At 46.4% G+C, this 20,134-nt stretch overlaps 1 protein-coding gene across 1 annotated transcript in view; it reads left to right on the forward strand.

Moving 5' to 3' along the window:
* The window catches only part of LOC135374164 (piezo-type mechanosensitive ion channel component-like), a 123,867-nt gene that overhangs the window by 89,190 nt on the left and 14,543 nt on the right, over positions 1–20,134 (forward strand). The window contains exons 26-36 of the mRNA XM_064607177.1: positions 1,651–1,781; positions 1,868–1,987; positions 3,409–3,714; positions 5,540–5,607; positions 11,841–11,894; positions 12,439–12,958; positions 15,287–15,338; positions 15,413–15,485; positions 17,930–18,080; positions 18,208–18,258; positions 19,301–19,632. Of these exons, the coding sequence (XP_064463247.1) occupies positions 1,651–1,781; positions 1,868–1,987; positions 3,409–3,714; positions 5,540–5,607; positions 11,841–11,894; positions 12,439–12,958; positions 15,287–15,338; positions 15,413–15,485; positions 17,930–18,080; positions 18,208–18,258; positions 19,301–19,632 (1,858 nt within the window). The remainder of the gene's footprint in view (positions 1–1,650; positions 1,782–1,867; positions 1,988–3,408; positions 3,715–5,539; positions 5,608–11,840; positions 11,895–12,438; positions 12,959–15,286; positions 15,339–15,412; positions 15,486–17,929; positions 18,081–18,207; positions 18,259–19,300; positions 19,633–20,134) is intronic.

The raw sequence follows: 20,134 nt of genomic DNA on the forward strand, positions 1-20,134 counted from the left end.
GGGACACATTTATACGGGATTGTTGGATATGGAGATTCTCGTATGGCTCATACGGGCCATATGAGGACCCCGTATGGTCTATATGACTCATATGTCCATATGACACATAACCCCATGTTCAATAATGCCATATATATGGGACCCGTATTTATTCGATATGGGTTTTTTCAATAGGGTATGGGCTCTATGGAGAGCTGTGGGGCCTGACTGAGCTACCCATCGCCATAATGATAAACGGAAAGCGGCCAGGGACAAGGACAAGGAAGCACACAAACGAACTGCTGACTCTCGACTAACAGAAGTTTCCTTGCCACACAGGTTTAAATACAAAACAAGACACAAGGAATGTGACAACAAGACCCTATCACAATAGGAAAACAAAAACTAGATGCTCAACACACGATGGTTGCGATCCGGGCACGACCCAAGATATTTCATCTCGGCTGATAAGACAGACAAAGAAGGTGTGCTCACACAGTGATCTTCCTCTGACATTGTGATTAAGGTGGTCTCTAGAACTTCTCAAGCAACACTCTCTATTGTGGTATCACTGAATAGCGGGGAGCACCCAGAAGTCTTGCAGTGAAGAGCCAGGTGTCCTGATGGAGTGGTGCTCCGGACCAACGCCCTATGTTGGTCAACTCTAGTGTTAATACAGCGCCGGGTCTGGCCTATATATATACTCTCCCGCCTGTTAACGGAATGCGATACACACCACATTCTGCCGGCATTGAACCGAGGTATTCTTATGCGAAATCTGGCAGCCCCTTTTCCCAGGAGAACCATTTACCTTTGCACAAAGAGTTATTAACTTAATGGGCGCAGAGAGGACCACAGGTACTCCCACAGGTACAGGTACAGGTGTCTCTCTCCCACTTTTTTCAAGTTATGTGACATAGTGTGCACATAGGGTATGGACACTGGTCGACCTGGTAACCTATCGTGCTTCTTCTTTGCCACACCTTTTAACTTAGCCAAGAGCGTTTGAGATATGTCATACAACATTCCTATACCGGGTAGCCCCCTTCGCAGAGCTTCTTCACTTCTACAGCAAAACTGCCTTATGTACTGCTGTAACATGTATGTCCGATGTACTGTAATTTATGTACTGTTACCAACTACCCCGCATCTGGCTGCTTTCCGTTTATCATTATGTAGTGTTACCAATACCCCGCATCTGACTGCTTTCCGTTTATCGTTATGTAGTGTTACCAAGTTCCCCGTACCTGAGTGCTTTCCGTTTATCATTATGTACTGTTACCAACTACCCCGCATTTCGATGCTCGTTCTACCCATCGCCGCCTCTCGGGAGAGATAATCATCGGATGCTGTGGCGTAGTGTGTTAGCGATGTTCGGTCGAGCGCAGCCTCCCTTTGGTATCGCTCCTTTCTGCATCGCCGATAGAGGTCGTCTTCGCCACGTGCTGGATATTTCAGACATCCGTGTCCCACATACAGTACAAGACAAAACGGACATAGCGCAGTTGGGGAATATGTTCGCTGTATCTGCCATATGGACGAGGCGGCGTTAAAACGACGGCTCTTGCAAAAGCTACCAGGGGTTTTGCTTGATAGCACAACAATGTTTTGTAGGACGTGTCCCCCCCCCCCCCCCCCTGTTATACCTAAAGTACGTTTCTCCGAACTCAGCCATCCGGTCTGGGGACTACTGTATGTTCGACGAGCCCACAGAGGTGAACGTAGACATGGAAACTACGGACGGTAAAGGACGCCGAATGAAGGAAGAGGACGAGGATGTTGAAGCCCTTGGCATAACTGCGGTAAAGCAAAACTTATTTCCATCGTTATTTCCATCCATCGTTGAGGGTGTTAACAGATGTCACGACGCCATATGTGACATTTTCAGTTCCTCACTACCGTAATCAAGACCGGTAATTTGCGTCGTGACCCCAGGAAGCTTTCACGGTACGGATTGAATGCAACACAAAAACCTACTACAAACAACGAGGACTCACGGGGATCAAAGGTAGGTAGACTCTTCTTGTTCGGCGCCGAGGTGAGTCGTTGAACGAAGCGCAGAATGATCTGAAGCCAGTCACGTGATGGGACTAACCTAACTAAGGACGCGCTGTGGAAATAGTTAACTCCAGACATTGCAGCGACGCAGCTTATAGCGTACACTCTTAGAAATGAACTTCACCGCATAGCACACTCCTAGCCAACCATCATATCGAATGATATCGTTGTCTGCCGTGATTTGTTGAAAACGGGAGGCGTACGCCTTTTTTGTGACAATTATGAACAGCATAAGTGTCACAAAAAGGCGTACGCCTCCCGTTTTCAACAAATCAGGACAGATAACGATATCATTCGGTATGATGGTTGGCTAGGAGCGTGTTATGCGGTGAAGTTCATTTCTAAGAGTGTAGCCTATATAAATGCTCTAAAGGTAAAAACTCTTCTCTGAACTATACTCTTAGAAACGAACTTCACCACACAGCACGCTCCTAGCCAACCATCATCTCGAATGATATCGTTATCTGCCCCGATTTGTTGAAAACTGGGGGCGTACGCCTTTTTTTGTGACAATTATGAACAGCATAAGTATCACAGAAAAGGCGTATGCCTCCCGTTTTCAACAAATCAGGGCAGGTAATGATATTCAAGATGATGGTTGGCTAGCAGCGTGCAATGCAGTGAGGTTCATTTTTAAGAGTGTAGGTGCCCTCCGCTGCTACGTTTCCAGGACGGTGAAACAGGGCGTAGAGGGTAATGCAGGTCAGAGCCGTGTATAAAAGATGGAGTCTGGGCATTAGTGGGACCTGCCTGATGCTTCACCCACTCTTTGAGCTCTCTGACAAATCACGATCTAAAATAACATGGGTGAGGTGGGCTATTTCCTGATCTTTTTCTTCTAGCTGAAATATCGGTAGCCCGGCGCACAATAATTCTTGCAGTAACGGTTGTGCTACGGTGTTAGAACAGAGCTTTACCACATAGCACGCTCCTAGCCACCCATCATTCCGAAAGATATCATTCTGTGTCCTGATTTGTTCAAAAAAAGGTGGGAGGCGCCTATCTGGGACATGCATAATGTATCCCAGATGAGCGCCTCCTCCCATTTTCAACAAGTCAGTCCTCCCATTTCATACGCAGAATGATATCGTTCGGAATGATGGTTGGCTATGAGCGTGCTATGTGGTGAAGTTCTGTTTTAATAGTGTAGGGTACGGTCGCACATTGAAACGTGCTAATTCTCAAGCCATAAAGACGTCATAATGGAAGCCTCAGACAGGTTGCTTTCTGGACAGACAGGAAAGGGAAGAGCAAGGACGTTACAATCGGACACATCAATCAATAAAATCCAGATATGGCAAGCGTCCTTTGGCTGCGACGTAGCAGCCCTATTGACAGCTGCCTATTACCGCGTCTTACCATACATTGCAGGAAGCACATCTGCTAGTGCCAGGACCAGAAACAGCGAAGACAGAGCCCGCCACCAGGACAAACTTAAAGCCACAAGTTTCGAAGCCAACCTCTTCAGCAGAGACAACTGAGCTCTCTCCAACTGACTCCAGAAAAGAACCCACGGAAGAACATCTGTCACGGCCGCTTCCAGGTCACGTAGCCTTCGTCATGGCCTTTATCGACAGCGTGCTCGTCACTTGCACAGCCAAGCTGAATGACGTCTCACGAGATTACCGCTACGTTGCCAGGCGCTTGGCGGAGGAGAAGCGTCTGAATAAAATGCAGGTAAGAAACAGAAAAGTGGTGGCACGTACGCGGAGAAAATATGCCGTTGAGCGTTTCCATTTAGGTTGATGCATCGCTGATACATTCTGAGCGGTTTATGGAGCGTTATGTAGTTCGGAAGCTATGTGACGGAACCTCTTTGGCGGGACGCTTTAGTGCGATCCCTGCTCGCTGTTCGAGCTGCACAGACTGCGATCCTTGAATATGATTAACAAACTAGTATGCCCTTTCGCGTTAGGTAAAAGAATTGTTCGTCCACGGAAACCGATTCGTCTATACAACCCCGATACCAAAAGCGTGAATGAGATTACGCCCATTGTACCTTCAACCAGCTCCCGTGGCTCAGTGGTTAGCGTGCTGGTCATGTCACGTCGAGAGTGGGGTACTGCCGGCTGTGCTGTCTGGGATTTTTCCTGGGTTTTCCTCAGGCGCTTTCAGATATATGTCGGCACAGTTCCCTTAGAAGTCGGCCCAGGACGCACATTCCCCCAGGGCGTCAGTCGTGACGTTCCCCACCTCTGTGAGGCCGACAACGGCGTGCCCCTTCACCATCACCACCACCACTGTACCTTCACAAAAATAGATTCGTCTTCCCCCATATCACTTCTATGTTTTAATGGTCACAGTGTTATCAATAAAATACCTGATATCGAAGCCTTGTTGTTACAACATGACCGTGACGTGCTGTTACAACAGAGCCCTTGCTAAGTCCTGACGTTGCTAATACAGAAATATCTCCACAACAGTACAATGTGATAAAGGATCGAGTAACGCGAGGACGAGGCGCTGCATTGTTGATAAGACAGAGCCTGCACTTTTCCCTCCTGCCACCCGTCGATTGTGAAAGCGTCTTGTGCAAGCTTTTCCCTAACAGAGGGACTGTAACGATTGCAGTTGTCTATAGGCCTCCTAGTGCTGAACCGGGTAGATTACAGACTTTAGTTTCTTTTATGCATCATCATGTTAACAAAAAACACAAGGTAATCCTGTGTGACGACTTTAACCTTAGTAGTATAGATTGGAACCGTCTGTGTGGTCCTCTACACAGAGAAAGTGCCAAGGCAGAAGTGATTTTTGAAATCCCTGAAAGCGAAACTTAATTCAGGCAGTTAGCAACCCTACCAGGGTAATTTCTGCCAAGTCATCCATACTTGATGTGGCATTTCTTAGTGCGAATTTAATGAAATCAAATATGACGTAATGACGGTATTTGCGATCATAGTATTGTGTTACTTAGCTGCGACATTTTACCAAACTCTAACCGTACGAGATAATTTATTTCTACTTATGATTTTGACAGTGCTGATGATTTTCGCATTATTTTAGCCTTTTTGAATATTATCAGTCCCGTACCATTTCGTTATCATATGACAGTAACGCATTATGGTCGCTGCTTGTTGATGTTGTAAGGCACTGTACTCAGTCGTGTGTTCGAAAGAAAAAGCAAGTGTGCAAGAAAAATGTGTGGATTACTCGCGATGTCATCCACTTGAAACGCCCCCTGAATCGGCTGACAAAAACGCGGTTCTTCTAATGTAGGGAACACTCTACAAATTAGCAAGCAGCTTGGGGCAAGGTTCATGAAATCCGGTTCTCCTTTTATCACGAAACGGTAAAAACGTTCATGTTGGATTCATCATGTAAACTTTTTCCATCATGTATCACCGTGAGAAAAGGGCACTGATGCCGTCCCTTCAGACAATCAACATACGACCGATGCCTGCGGTACTCGTTCCGAGAAAATGCGCATAACTACTCCGAATGAAATGCTGCTTAAGAAATGGTCGCTAGCATACTGATGATGTGATTTGTCATTATGTGCCAGTATACGAGTGGCCTACCCAAGGATGGAGACGTAGTCCACACTGCTGCGCCGATGCACCACCCTCACCAGTAAGTTTCTCTTATGATACTGATTTTTATTATGACTCCCGTCACACTAATAGACGTTGAACCATGTTAAATACATCCAGTAATGTTTTCTTACATCCTGCTTCGCACCAGTAATTGACCGCAGCGTGTTTGTAATGTACCCGTATCGTTAAGAAGGTAATCTTGCCCGTTTCAAAGGGCACGATATTTCCCTGGTGCGGCTTAGAAGCATCCATGTTTGAGGACGGATGCCTAACACTTTAATATGTAGAAATGGGACGAATCCAGAATTCCCCGAATCCAAGCAAGGATCTGCGAATCCTCGAAATCTTACGAATCTCGAGTCTTTCGAATCCTTTCTTTAGAAAAAGTTGAAAGAGCTATGGGCAAAAAACACTTCTACTGAAAAGTGGTTTGAAGCAGAATTTGATATATTCATTTAATGTCAAACAGATTAAATAACAGTTCACTTTCAGGAGAAAATGCACTCATATACTACTTCTTAAATATAGTTTATTAAAAATGTTGTTCATCGACTACAGGAAATACATAAACTCTCCTGTCTGAACGCTTTCCATAGAACTACAAAACGATCGAAAGCAAAACCATGTTAAGCTTAAACTTGTAATGTCGGAGCTTTATGCACGGTTCTGGCGCGCCCCGGATCCGGATAATCAGACTTTCTGCGGAGTTCGGGGCCCCCAAACAAACCAACGTGGTTGGTGCACTCGAAAGATTCGATTCGCCGTTTTGGGCACTGGGATTCGGATGAGGCCAACAAGGCTCTCGGAAGACTGCGGAGGCGCCAGTTTTAAAAAGAAACAAACGAACGTGGTTGGTGCACTCAAAGGATTCGATTCGCCATTTTGGGCGCTGGGGTTCGGATCAGGTCAGTGAGCCTTTCGTCAGACTCCGGAAACGCCAGTTTTAAAAAGAAACAAACCAACGTGGTTGGTGGATTCGAAAGATTCGATTCGCCGTTTTGGGCACTGGGATTCGGATCAGGCCAACAAGGCTCTCGGAAGACTGCGGAGGCGCCAGTTTTAAAAAGAAACAAACGAACGTGGTTGATGCACTCAAAGGATTCGATTCGCCATTTTGGGCACTGGGGTTCGGATCAGGTCAGTGAGCCTTTCGGCAGACTCCGGAAACGCCAGTTTTAAAAAGAAACAAACCAACATGGTTGGTGGATTCGAAAGATTCGATTAGCCGTTTTGGGCACTGGGATTCGGATCAGGCCAACAAGGCTCTCGGAAGACTGCGGAGGCGCCAGTTTTAAAAAGAAACAAACGAACGTGGTTGGTGCACTCAAAGGATTCGATTCGCCATTTTGGGCACTGGGGTTCGGATCAGGTCAGTGAGCCTTTCGGCAGACTCCGGAAACGCCAGTTTTAAAAAGAAACAAACCAACGTGGTTGGTGGATTCGAAAGATTCGATTAGCCGTTTTGGACACTGGGATTCGATGAGGCTGATGAAGGTTTCGGCAGACTCCAGAGGCGGGAATTTTAAAAATAACAAATGGTAGATTCGAAAGATTCGATTCGCCGTTTTGGGCCTGAGATTCGGATCAGGCCAACTACACTGTTAAAACAGAACTTCACCACATAGCCCGCTCCCAGCCAACCATCACACCGAATGATATAATTCTGTGCCATGATTTGTTCAAAACAGGGGGAGGCGCCTATCTGAGACAAGATAATCTGTCCCAGATAGGCGCCTCCTCCCATTTTCAACAAATCAATGCACAGAATGATATCATTTGGATTGATGGTTGGGTAGGAGCGAGCTATGTGGTGAAGTTCTGTTTTAACAGTGTAGGCTTTCGGCAGACTGCGGAGGCGCCAGTTTTAAAAAGAAACAAACGAACGTGGTTGGTGCACTCAAAGGATTCGATTCGCCATTTTGAGCACTGGGGCTCGGATCAGGCCAGTGAGGCTTTCGGCAGACTCCGGAAACGCCAGTTTTAAAAAGAAACAAACCAACGTGGTTGGTGGATTCCAAAGGTTCGATTCGCCGTTTTGGGCACTGGGATTTGGATCAGGCTGATGAAGCTTTCGGCAGACTCCAGAGGCGGGAATTTTAAAAATAAGCAAACCAACATGGTTGGTGGATTCGAAAGATTCGATTAGCCGTTTTGGGCACTGGGATTCGGATCAAGGCGATGAGGCATCCGCCAGACTTCTGAGGCGGAATTTTAAATATCGGCAAACCAACGTGGTTGGTGGATTCGAAAGATGCGATTCGCCGTTTTTGGCGCTGGGATTCGGATGAGGCTGATGAGGCTTCCGGCAGACTCCAGAGGCGGAATTTTAAAAATAAGCAAACCAACGTGGTTGGTGGATTCGAAAGATTCCATTAGCCGTTTTGGGCACAAGGATTCGGATGAGGCTGATGAGGCTTCCGGCAGACTTCTGAGGTGGAATTTTAAAAATAAGCAAACCAACGTGGTTGGTGGATTCGAAAGATTCCATTAGCCGTTTTGAGCACTAGGATTCGGATGACGCTGATGAGGCTTCCGGCAGACTTCTGAGGTGGAATTGTAAAAATAAGCAAACCAACGTGGTTGGTGGATTCGAAAGATCTCATTAGCCGTTTTGGGTACTGAATTCGGATGAGGCTGATGAGGCTTCCGGCAGACTCCAGAGGCGGAATTTTAAAAATTAGCAAACCAACGTGGTTGGTGGATTCGAAAGATTCCATTAGCCGTTTTGGGCACTAGGATTCGGATGAGGCTGATGAGGCTTCCGGCAGACTTCTGAGGTGGAATTTTAAAAATAAGCAAACCAACGTGGTTGGTGGATTCGAAAGATGCCATTAGCCGTTTTGGGCACTGAATTCGGATGAGGCTGATGAGGCTTCCGGCAGACTCCGGAGGCAGAATTTTAAAAACTAGCAAACCAACGTGGTTGGTGGATTCGAAAGATTCCATTAGCCGTTTTGGGCACTTGGATTCGGATCAAGGCGATGAGGCTTCCGGCAGACTCCAGAGGCGGAATTTTAAACATCGGCAAACCAACATGGTTGGTGGATTCGAAAGATTCCATTAGCCGTTTTGGGCACTGGGATTCGGATCATGCCGACGAGGCTCTCGGAAGACTGCGGAGGCGCCAGTTTTAAAAAGAAACAAACGAACGTGGTTGATGCACTCGAAGGATTCGATTCGCCATTTTGGGCACTGGGGTGCGGATCAGGTCAGTGAGCCTTTCGGCAGACTCCGGAAACGCCAGTTTTAAAAAGAAACAAACCAACGTGGTTGGTGGATTCGATAGCCGTTTTGGGCACTTGGATTCGGATCAAGGCGATGAGGCTTCCGGCAGACTCCAGAGGCGGAATTTTAAACATCGGCAAACCAACGTGGTTGGTGGATTCGAAAGATCCCATTAGCCGTTTTGGGCACTGGGATTCGGATAAGGCTGATGAAGCTTTCGGCATACTCCAGAGGCATAATTTTAAAAATAAGCAAACCAACGTGGTTGGTGGATTCGGAAGATTCCATTAGCCGTTTTGGGCACTTGGATTCGGGTCAAGGCGATGAGGCTTCCGGCAGACTTCTGAGGCGGAATTTTAAAAATAAGCAAACCAACGTGGTTGGTGGTTTCGAAAGATTGAATTAGCCGTTTTGGGCACTTGGATTCGGATGAGGCTGATGAGGCTTCCGGCAGACTTCTGAGGCGGAATTTTAAAAATAAGCAAACCAACGTGGTTGGTGGATTCGAAAGATTCCATTAGCCGTTTTGGGCACTGGGATTCGGATGAGGCTGATGAGGCTTCCGACAGACTTCTGAGGCGGAATTTTAAAAATAAGCAAACCAACGTGGTTGATGGATTCGAAAGATTCGATTCGCCGATTGGGCACTGGGATTCGGATGAGGCTGATGAGGCTTCCGGCAGACTCCAGAGGCGGAATTTTAAAAATAAGCAAACCAACGTGGTTGATGGATTCGAAAGATTGGATTCGTCGTTTTGGGCACTGGGATTCGGATGAGGCTGATGAGGCTTCCGGCAGACTCCAGAGGCGGAATTTTAAAAATAATCAAACCAACATGGTTGATGGATTCGAAAGATTCGATTCGCCGTTTTGGGCACTGGGATTCGGATGAGGCTGATGAGGCTTCCGGCAGACTCCAGAGGCGGAATTTTAAAAATAAGCAAACCAACGTGGTTGATGGATTCGAAAGATTGGATTCGCCGTTTTGGGCACTGGGATTCGGATGAGGCTGATGAGGCTTCTGGCAGACTCCAGAGCCGGAATTTTAAAAATAAGCAAACCAACGTGGTTGATGGATTCGAAAGATTGGATTCGCCGTTTTGGGCACTGGGATTCGGATGAGGCTGATGAGGCTTCCGGCAGACTCCAGAGGCGGAATTTTAAAAATAATCAAACCAACGTGGTTGATGGATTCGGAAGATTCGATTCGTCGTTTTGGGCACTGGGATTCGGATGAGGCTGATGAGGCTTCCGGCAGACTCCAGAAGCGGAATTTTAAAAATAATCAAACCAACCTGGTTGATGGATTCGAAAGATTCGATTCGCCGTTTTGGGCACTGGGATTCGGATGAGGCTGATGAGGCTTCCGGCAGACTCCAGAGGCGGAATTTTAAAAATAAGCAAAGGAACGCGATTGGTGGATTCACAGGATTCGATTCGCCGTTTTTGGCACTGGGATTCGGATCACGCCAATCGGGCTTTCGGCTAACTCCGGAGGCGCCAGTTTTCAAAAGCAACAACCGAATGTGGTTCGTGGACTCGGAAGGTTCAATTAGCAGTTTGGGGCACTGGGATTCTGATCAATCCAATTTGGCTTTCGACGGAGTCCGCAGGCGCCAGCTTTAAAAAGAAACAAACGCTTTTGCTTTTTTACGCGACGAATGATATGTTGAAAACACAGGTTTCTGGGCTTCGTTTGTATGTTTCGTCATGTGTGCAGATCTCACCTTGCAGATTTCTGGACGGCAAGAGACAGCAGCTGTCGCCATGAGCGTGCTCTGGATTTTTTTCCAAGGGGGGCAAAGTGCTTCGATGGGGGGGGGGGGGGCTGCATCCATCAGCTTCTTTCCTGGAGACGAAATGCTGGAACTGTGCAGGTGTTGAGAGGTTCATATTAATATTACGACATATAGGGTTCCGGGTTTTTTCAGTTTATTTTTTGCATAACCAGGGGACGTTTTGCGGCGTTTATTATGTTCCGAGTATTCGGAGCTTTGCGTCTTTTATTTATTGTATCTCTGTTAATATCGGAAGTTCGGAGAAAAAGCTACAGGTGTGAAGTGACATATTTACAAAAAGAATGAGACTCTGCCTCTCCAAAACGCTCACTGCCACGCTGCACAACTTGCAGACAATGACATCTATGTCATTAATTTGAGAGTAAAGCACGATTCTCTGAAAACAAAAGAGAAACTCTAGGTGCTGCGTTTTCCAAGCAGGCCTTGGAAATGGCATCAAAATACCCACACGTCAAATAAGGTCACTGGTACCCTATTCAGTGACTCCAATTGCGAATTATCTGATAAAGTTCACCGGATTACACGGTTGCTTCGCGAAAGACAGCTGCACCGTGGATTTTGTTTGACAGAGCCACCCATCGTAGGTGTAGCAGGCATGCTGCTATTGGCCAAACTCCCCTCAGTCCCCTAAACAAACACGCAAACAAACCGGCGTTATATAAGATCTGATGGTATTCCCTTGCAATGTGATATGAGACATCCCGTCCCGTAACACTCCAGTGTATTGTGTCTTCTGTATGTTGATATGGGATATATGTATAGATCCCATAAAAAAACTCCTATGAGTTTTGCAACAGGGTTAATCTCGACACCAGAGGAAACGATTCAGTGAGTCAAGTATTCATTGAGACATGGCTTTTCTTGCTTTGTTGTCGATAACTGGAACCCAGACTTTTTGGATAAATTGCCTCAAATCTTACCGGCGTACATTTTTTTCGGATAAACCCGAAAACCTGGAATTCTACCTATGTATAAGAAGTGCGTAATTTTGACAAGTGACCCCCCATGCCCCCTTTTGCTAATCCCATGGCTGCTTCTCGTCGGTTCTGTCCGTACATGTCTGAAATGGACGCTTTGCAGTCTCCGTGTAACGTTCTAGAGGGCCTGAAATAAGTTTGCTAAATTTTGATTCGTAATGATGTTGCATGTAACCTGGTGTGTTGTGGGTACGGAAAACATTCCCTGATGCCAGCGCATTCTGGACGGCTGGTACAAATTCAATATCGCCTTATCTTTGCAATAACAGGCTTCATAAAGAAGCACGACTGTTATCACCGGAAGATTCAGCACAATCTTGCTCGTGAGTACAAGATGATCTACTCTGTTTTAACCTTGTTTGAAGTGAAAGATTGGCGTATTGGACACATAGCGCTTCATTGCGTTCATAGCGTTTCCTTGAAGTCGCGAAATTCGCCAAGAGTATGTGTCCTGTGTCCTACCCGCGAAAATTGGGGTAGCAAAATTAAACGGTTGCACAATGGACCTTTTTCACAATGGCCTATGCGCATGCGTATGACCTTGAGGCGCCGGAAAGGATCATCTCCGTCTTGACTAGATGGTGGACTATGGGGACAACATAGGTGGGGACCAGTGGGGAGACCGAACGAATGGCGCGAGCTTGTCGGCTCCACACCGGACCGGTTTTGGCCCTTCGCGCTAACCACGTGCATTTGTTTTGACGTGCACCGAGCTTGGTTCGCTGGAGAGCCGGTAGGATTCGACGCGTATGTGAAAAAGGTCCATATCATGCCGAATGACGGTCAGGTAGCATCAGGACTGTGTCACTAAGCTTGATTTTGAAGTGCGGTGCCCTTTTAAGATGCTAACGAGGAATTTATCTACAGGCTCGCCGCTGACATGCCGCGCTGCATAACTCCCACCCGTAGACCGTCGGCCATTCGATTCTTCACCGCATGCTACTATGCTATAATGTCCCAATCCGAGATCGCATGTTACCTGATGATTGTCGTGAACCAGATAATGACCGCGAGCCTCCTTTCCCTACCTCTTCCCCTCATGGCCTTCCTTTGGGGTTCGCTCTCCGTTCCTCGTCCTTCCAAGACGTTCTGGATCACCGTCATTACGTACACTGAAGCTATCGTGGTAGTCAAGTATATTTTCCAGTTTGACTTCTTCGACTGGAATGTGTCGTCAGCCACGAGCCACTTTTGCGATGCACCTCGTGTTCTTGGGATTGCAAAGCAGAGCGGGAACTCATCATACGCCCTCTACGACCTGGTTCTGCTGCTCTTTGTTTTTTTTCACCGATTTATGCTGAAAAGCAAGGGTTTGTGGAAGGACATCACTACTGATTCCAATGAGGTGTCCTCCTCCACGATGTGCGCGATATCGGAGAACTGTACGGTACGCATTTTTTTCACATATTTTTATAATGAGGCTCGCGCACATGACGTCACGCTTGCCCTTTGAGCGCCTTTGGGCCACCTGACTCGGGAAAACATGTGGACGCGTCACAGGCGTCCTACTGGGGCCCGAATGAGGTAACAGCGTGTGCTTTTGCAATATGACCTCGTAATTTCACGCATACCGCAACAAGTCACGACATGCCCACCTATACTGTTCCTCCGCTGCGGTGATATGTTTTCCCCGAGTCACATGAGTAAACGTGACGTCACTGCACAAGCCTCATTCCTTGCATGGTCCTTGCTAACGTGCGATCAGAGATATTTCCAACTAGCAAGCGTGATCGTTAACTTCACGTGACATGTCTCGTCATTTCAGAGTGGAATTAGGGTATAAGTGTGAAAGAAACTACAGCGCACAGAGGGATGAGAGTTTGAACCAATCCAAGCATTGGGTTGCGCTCCAAACTTAGACAGATCCAAAACAAAAGCAAGCGATGAATGTCGAAAGCGTCAGTGTGAATTGACAGACCCTTGCTTGCAACTGTTCCTTACACATCGTCCTGCGTTATTCCTTCGTGTCTATAAACGCTTACTTAGCCAGCTAGCCGTGGCATCAATAACAGCTGACGATTAGAGTGTGTCATCGCCACAGTTGATACTCTGCACCAGTTACCGCGGTAATTCCGGCGAGGATATAATCGTAAGCCTTACAGCGATTATCAAAGTCCTCTGTTGTCCAGAAAGGTTAATAAGTGATGTTAAGTAATTTCTTCATAATGAGGACGAGCTTCGAGCTCTATGAGTCTCCAATGCTGCGCAAGCACGGGAGAACATGAGGAGAGACGCAGATAGAACAGGCGCTTGCATTTTCAACTAACTTTATTTGGCATGTCATGCGAGATATACGTAGGATGAGCAGCCCTGTGGACGACACAGAACAGTGAATTGCCATTCTGGTTATTTAAAAGCCGAGATTAATAGCGCCATCGACCGATTTGTCAAAAAGATGGTGACACACAGCTCTCTCTCTCTCTAGACAAAAGAGCTATAATCAGTGCTTTCACATCATGTGATCATAGGTAGTCATAGGTAGCAGAAAGGCTGCTTAAAAGAAGGTAGTGCCGCACCTGCTCCCAAAGAAAGTGAAAATAGTGAGATAAAGACGGTTTTAGTCGTAGGCTAAAAAAAATTCCGAAATTCCTACAGTTGATGTCACAGAGGTTTCATGTAAGGCTAAATTAATTGAAGTCCTTAACTAGACCTAAGTTGTTCATTCAGTTCGTGATAGAAGTAATTCACCGGCATTCATCAGGCATATATACGTGTTGTAGATCATTGCATTACAGCTTTTCTCTAGACAATCTATTGACGATTACCCAAATGCTCTGCATTCCAAGTATTTCATTTCTAATACAAGAATGGGAAACGTTTAGCTCATAGAAAGTTCAATCGCTTGAAATGGTCATTCACTGGACTGCACATCCTATAGAGGTTGAGGAAAAACTTCTTTTTTTTTAAATTGCGTGTTAGCGCCGCGAAGCGACTGTGGCTACGAGCGGCGTACAGATGTGGACAGATGGCGAGAGGACAGCAGGAAGGAGTGGGGGACAGGGGTGTTAGTATGCGTCCTGGGCCGACTTCAGGGAGAACTGTGCCGACGTTCGTCCAGAAAGTCTTCGGAAAACCCAGAGAAAACCTCAGATAACACAGCCGGTGGTAGGTTTCGAACCCACCATCTCCCACTCTTCAGCACGACCTTTGCTGCCACCAACGAGCAGGACGCCTTAACCCACTCGGCCATGCCGTTGGAGACCTACACACACAAGAACTCATACATCCAACAAACCTGACCCCGCCAGCGTGTAAATACAACGATGTGTCACTGACACATTTTTCTCAGTTTCCACATTCGTGTTGGCGCTACATTGACCGAGTCTATGACAGTGAAGTGCCGTAGTTGCTGCATAATTGATAATATACGTTCGCCAACGATCATACAGAACGACATCGCTCTATCTCCTGCTTTGCTGAGCACGTGACCGTACGGCATTTTTATGACAGTCTGCGTACGTGTGAAAAGTGTTGGAAAAAAAAAAAAACAACGTACGCTTTCCGTTTCCAAGAGTGAGAGGACAGACAGATGCCAGTCTTAGGACTGATTGTTAATCAGCGTGATACGCGAAGTACTGCTTTTCGAGCGTGACATGCGAAGTTCATGAATGTGTCCTCAGAAGAGGCTCATGAAAGACACGTGTAGTTTTAGTGTAGGACATGTGGTGCCTGCTGCCAAAATGTGAAATATTCGGGTGCGAATTCTTTCTTTCAGAGCTTTGCCATGCTGACACCAGGTGCCAAGGAGCTGCCTGAACAAAATATAGGTTCGTAACGAGGATGCAAAGTATCCCTACTCTGACCGTGACTGTGAAACATTGCATATGTCACGACGTTACAGTTGCAATTACAGGTGCCCAGGAATGTGGAATTTCCAGTTCCGCTGTGCTTCATCCCAGCGACATCTGGAAAAGGTAAGCTGTAGTACTAGATCCTCGCAAATCCATCTGTGTCAACATGTGCTCAGTTGGCAGAGTGCCTGCCGAGTGACCCGTAGATTGCGAGATCGACCCCGAGAAGTTGGTGGCAAAGTACAGGTCACTAGGAGACGTGGCATCCCGCAAGGGACATTAAATGCGCTGTACATGTGCGCCGAGATTTCAGCGCACGCAAAGAAGCCTGGGGAGGGCGAAACTAATCGAACACTGTGGTGTCGCTCATCATCACAATTGTACATACTTGTCTTGCGACGTAAAACTACGAATTATAACGTTCAGCAGCGTAGCCGCGGTAGAAAGAGGATGATCTCGCGCCGAATCTGGCAGGGTGGTCCGGTCGACCTCTCCGATATTTTTCTTTTAAGCATATATTAAAGACTTGTCCCTAGGAGGCATGGCATCCCGCAAGGGACATTAAATGCGCTGTACATGTGCGCCGAGATTTCAGCGCACGCAAAGAAGCCTGGGGAGGGCGAAACTAATCGAACACTGTGGTGTCGCTCATCATCACAATTGTACATACTTGTCTTGCGACGTAAAACTACGAATTATAACGTTCAGCAGCGTAGCCGCGGTAGAAAGAGGATGATCTCGCGCCGAATCTGGCAGGGTGGTCCGGTCGACCTCTCCGATATTTTTCTTTTAAGCATATATTAAAGACTTGTCCCTAGGAGGCATATTGGCGCTGAAAGTAATCGAAAATAATTGGTGGTTATCTTTTAATGAAATGTCATTCAGATGTGGGCATGTCGACAACTGCGCTTCCTACGAAGTTTAACGGCACGTGTCTTTATAACTATTCAAGACATACAGCTGATATATATATATATATATATATTTACAGAATGTCAGGGGTGGATAGCATTGCATCCCAAGTTCTGACGATTCTAAGGTTTGCCTTTGAGGAGGTAAAAAATCGCAAAGTTGCCTCATTTGTAATGTTACGTTTCGGGAACCAGTTGTCTCCGAATTGTGATACAGGAAAGTAATCTACAACATTGTGTTCGTCTCGAAATGCCCTTTCTTCTTGTGAGACAAACACAATTTCGGGCATCACAATTGGGAGACAACTAAGTGAGGTTCCCAAAACGTAACATATTTTACCAATCAAGCAAATTTGCGATTTTTTTATCTCCTTAAAGGCAAACCTTAAAATCTTCAGAACGTAGGATGCAACGCTATTCACCCCTGAGAATATGTAAAAAAAAATAAAAAAATAACATTCAGCTGAATATGATGAATAGTTATGAAGATACGTCGCGTCAATCTTCGTAGGAAGCGCAGTGGTAGTAATGCCCACATCTGAATGACATTTAATTAAACAATAACCACCAATTATTTTCAATTACCTTCAGCGCCAATATGCCTCCTAGGGACGAGGCTTTGATATATGCTTGAAAGAAAAAAAATCGGAGAGGTCGACCGGACCAGACTGCCTGATTCCGCGTGAAATCACACAAGATAGTGTGCTCGCAGTCCCTCAGAATTGCTTGGTCAGCTCAGAAAGGCGTATGAACACGTAGTCTGCCTATGTACTATGCCTCCTACGGTGTCGGGTCAGAAGTGCTTTGTGGGCGGAAAACCGAAAAAAAAAAAAAAACGTTATTTTCTGACGAACTCGAACCGAACCGAACCAGAACATGTTTTTGCTTGTCCTGAACCGAGCCGGAACTGAACCGAAAAAAATTCATACGGTTACCGGTTCGGGAATCGGTTCAGAGGTGAAATAATTGTACTATCCTGACCGACCTTTTTTTGACTCACCTGAAACGGTTCTCTAACACATTTCTCTTACAACCGTGTACGGTGGGCGAAAGCTCGCTTTCATGTAGCAAAATTACTGCCCATGAACCGGTTAAACCGGGACCGAAAAAAGTAACTGTTCCACTCCCTGTAAGTGCCCCGACCGCCGACGCTGACCGCGTTTTTGTGCTGTGTGTGTGCGGGGTGGGGGAACCGAACCGATATACCTGAACCGGTTCAAGTTGATAATTTCGGTTCAGCGGAGCTAAACCCGAACCGAACCAATATGCCTGAACCCGAACCGAACAAAAAAAAAATACTGTTTCCGATCCCTGGTTTCCACAGCTGTTTAGCTAGGCATTGGCCGCAACAACGGATCGAAAGGCAAAGTCTTCCTGTGAACGTATTCAACATTGTTATTCCGAGATTAGTTTAAGTGCACAAACGAACTTCGTAATACATGATGAAAGGATTCGTAACACACTTTACGTTTGAATGATCACAATTTGATATCGCAGAAAGTATTAACACGTTAGGAATAAGCGTGAGCAGGCGAAGCATAGATACATGTTCCGGTAAAATTGCTTGCTCCAAACACGCTGTGTCGCTTTTATAGGCACTTGAACAAGGCGCTGGATGGTGTACCTGGATTTGTGAAATCTCATTTGCACTTTCAGAGTCGGCAATTACACGGAACAGTTCAGAGCATTCTTCAGGGATCTGCTTCACCCGGCGTACCGGTTAACGACTGACGTATATGCCTACATGTTCATGTGTGACTTCATCAACTTCTTCATTTATTTTTTCGGTTACTGGACGTTCAGTGAAGTAAGGCTTGTTTCGCGCACTTCTCAGATTGGCTCTCCTGGCAAACGTCCGCGAACTCACTATACTGCTGCGTGTCTCGTCACTTTTTCTTTCTTCTGCTATTGAGAGTTGTATAATATTTTTACAGGATAGCACAGCAAGGACCGACAATGTCACAGAATACGTCATCAAGAAACAGGTAGAGTGCTGGGTGCTATGCACTACTGCGTCAGCACCACCTAGATTAAAGAAGGCCTGCTCTACATCATTTTTGTTATGTGGACATATCGTGATTCATGCATTCACCGCACCTGATTTGAAACGGATGTACACTCATAAAAATGAACTTCACCGCATAGCACGCTCTTAGCCAACCATCATCTCGAATGATATCGTGATCTACCCTGATTTTATGGAAACGGGAGGCGTACGCTCTTTTTGTGACACTTATGCTGGTCATAGTTGTCATAGAAAGGGCGTAAGCCTCCCGTTTTCAACAAATCAGGTGAGATAACGATATCATTTGGGATGATGGTTGGCTAGGAGCGTGCTATGTGGTGAAGTTCATTTTTACGAGTGTGCCTACCACACTCGTAGAAATAAACTTCATCACATAGCGCGCTCCTAGCCAACCACCATCCCGAATGACAACGTTCTCGCCCCTGAGTTGTTGAAAATTGGAGGCGGAGCCTATTCTGTGCCGTGCATAATGAGCACAAAATAGGCTCTGCCTCCCGTTTTCAATAAATCTAGGGCGAGAACGTTGTCATTCCTGATGATGGTTGGCTAGGAGCGTGCTATGTGGTGAAGTTCATTTTTAAGAGTGCAGCAGCTCTCGATGCGACTTCCGGAGGTTGGATTCCATGGCTGCTCGACGTACACTCCCGCATAGCACACTCCTATACCCAACCATCATCTCGAATGATATCATAATCTGCCCCGATTTGTTGAAAACGGGAGGTGTACGCCCTTTCTGTAGCACTTATGCTATGTTCATAATTGTCACAAAAATGCGTACGCGTCCCGTTTTCGACAATTCAGGGCAGTAAACCATATCGTTCGAGATGATGGGTGGCTAGGAGCGTGCTATGCGGTGAAGTCTATTTTTAAGAGAGCGTGGCTGAGAATTGTCAGGCTCTTATAACGACTTCGTCACGATCGGGCGATCGGGCTTCGTGTATAGTCTAGATGGCGTTGACTTGGTGCACACGACATTTAAAGAACCGTGCCATTTGTTTTAGATTCCTGTGCTCTTCGTGATGGTGCTGCTAGCACAGTTCTCGCTGATTATTGTGGATCGGGCCTTGTATCTGCGCAAGTACGTCGTCGGGAAGCTCGTTCTCCAGATCTTCATTGTCCTCGTCGTCCATGTGTGGATATTCTTCGTAGTTCCTGCCTCTACCCGTCGTGCATTTGTGGACGATCCCAGCCTGCCTCCCAAACTGTGGTACTGCATAAAGTGCGTCTACATCTTGCTGTCGGCGTACCAGATTCGGTCGGGCTATCCCTGGCGTGTCTTTGGGAACCTGTTTTGTAAAAAATACAACTACGTCAACTATATTTCCCTGAAAGGGTAAGGTGTGTGAGATCCCGAACGCGGTGCACTTGTTAATGCGCTCATCTCGACGACAATTAGCCTTCCGGGAACATTTCTGTGGTAATATGCACACTCTTAGAAATGAACTTCACCGCATAGCACGCTCCTAGCCAACCATCATCTCGAATGATATCGTTGTCTATAACGATTTGTTGAAAACGGGAGGCGTCGCCTTTTTGTGACACTTATGCTGTTCATAATTGTCACAAAAAAGGCGTACACCTCCCGTTTTCAACAAATCAGCGCAGATAATGATATCATTCGAGATTATGGTTGGCCAGGAGCATGCTATGTGGTGAAGTTCATTCCTAAGAGTGCAGTTCTTAATCGAAACAAAAATGGGCTACGCTCCCCGTTTCCATGAATGGCTACGTTCTTGGAATGTGTAGGTTGGAAAAAATGATGGTTATGTTGGACACGATATCCTCGTGTCCTCTAATCCTCGGGTAATCCCGGTGCAGTCTATGAACGAACTCTT

The sequence above is a fragment of the Ornithodoros turicata genome, unplaced genomic scaffold (assembly GCF_037126465.1).
Source record: "Ornithodoros turicata isolate Travis unplaced genomic scaffold, ASM3712646v1 Chromosome45, whole genome shotgun sequence".
NCBI lineage: Eukaryota > Metazoa > Arthropoda > Arachnida > Ixodida > Argasidae > Ornithodoros > Ornithodoros turicata.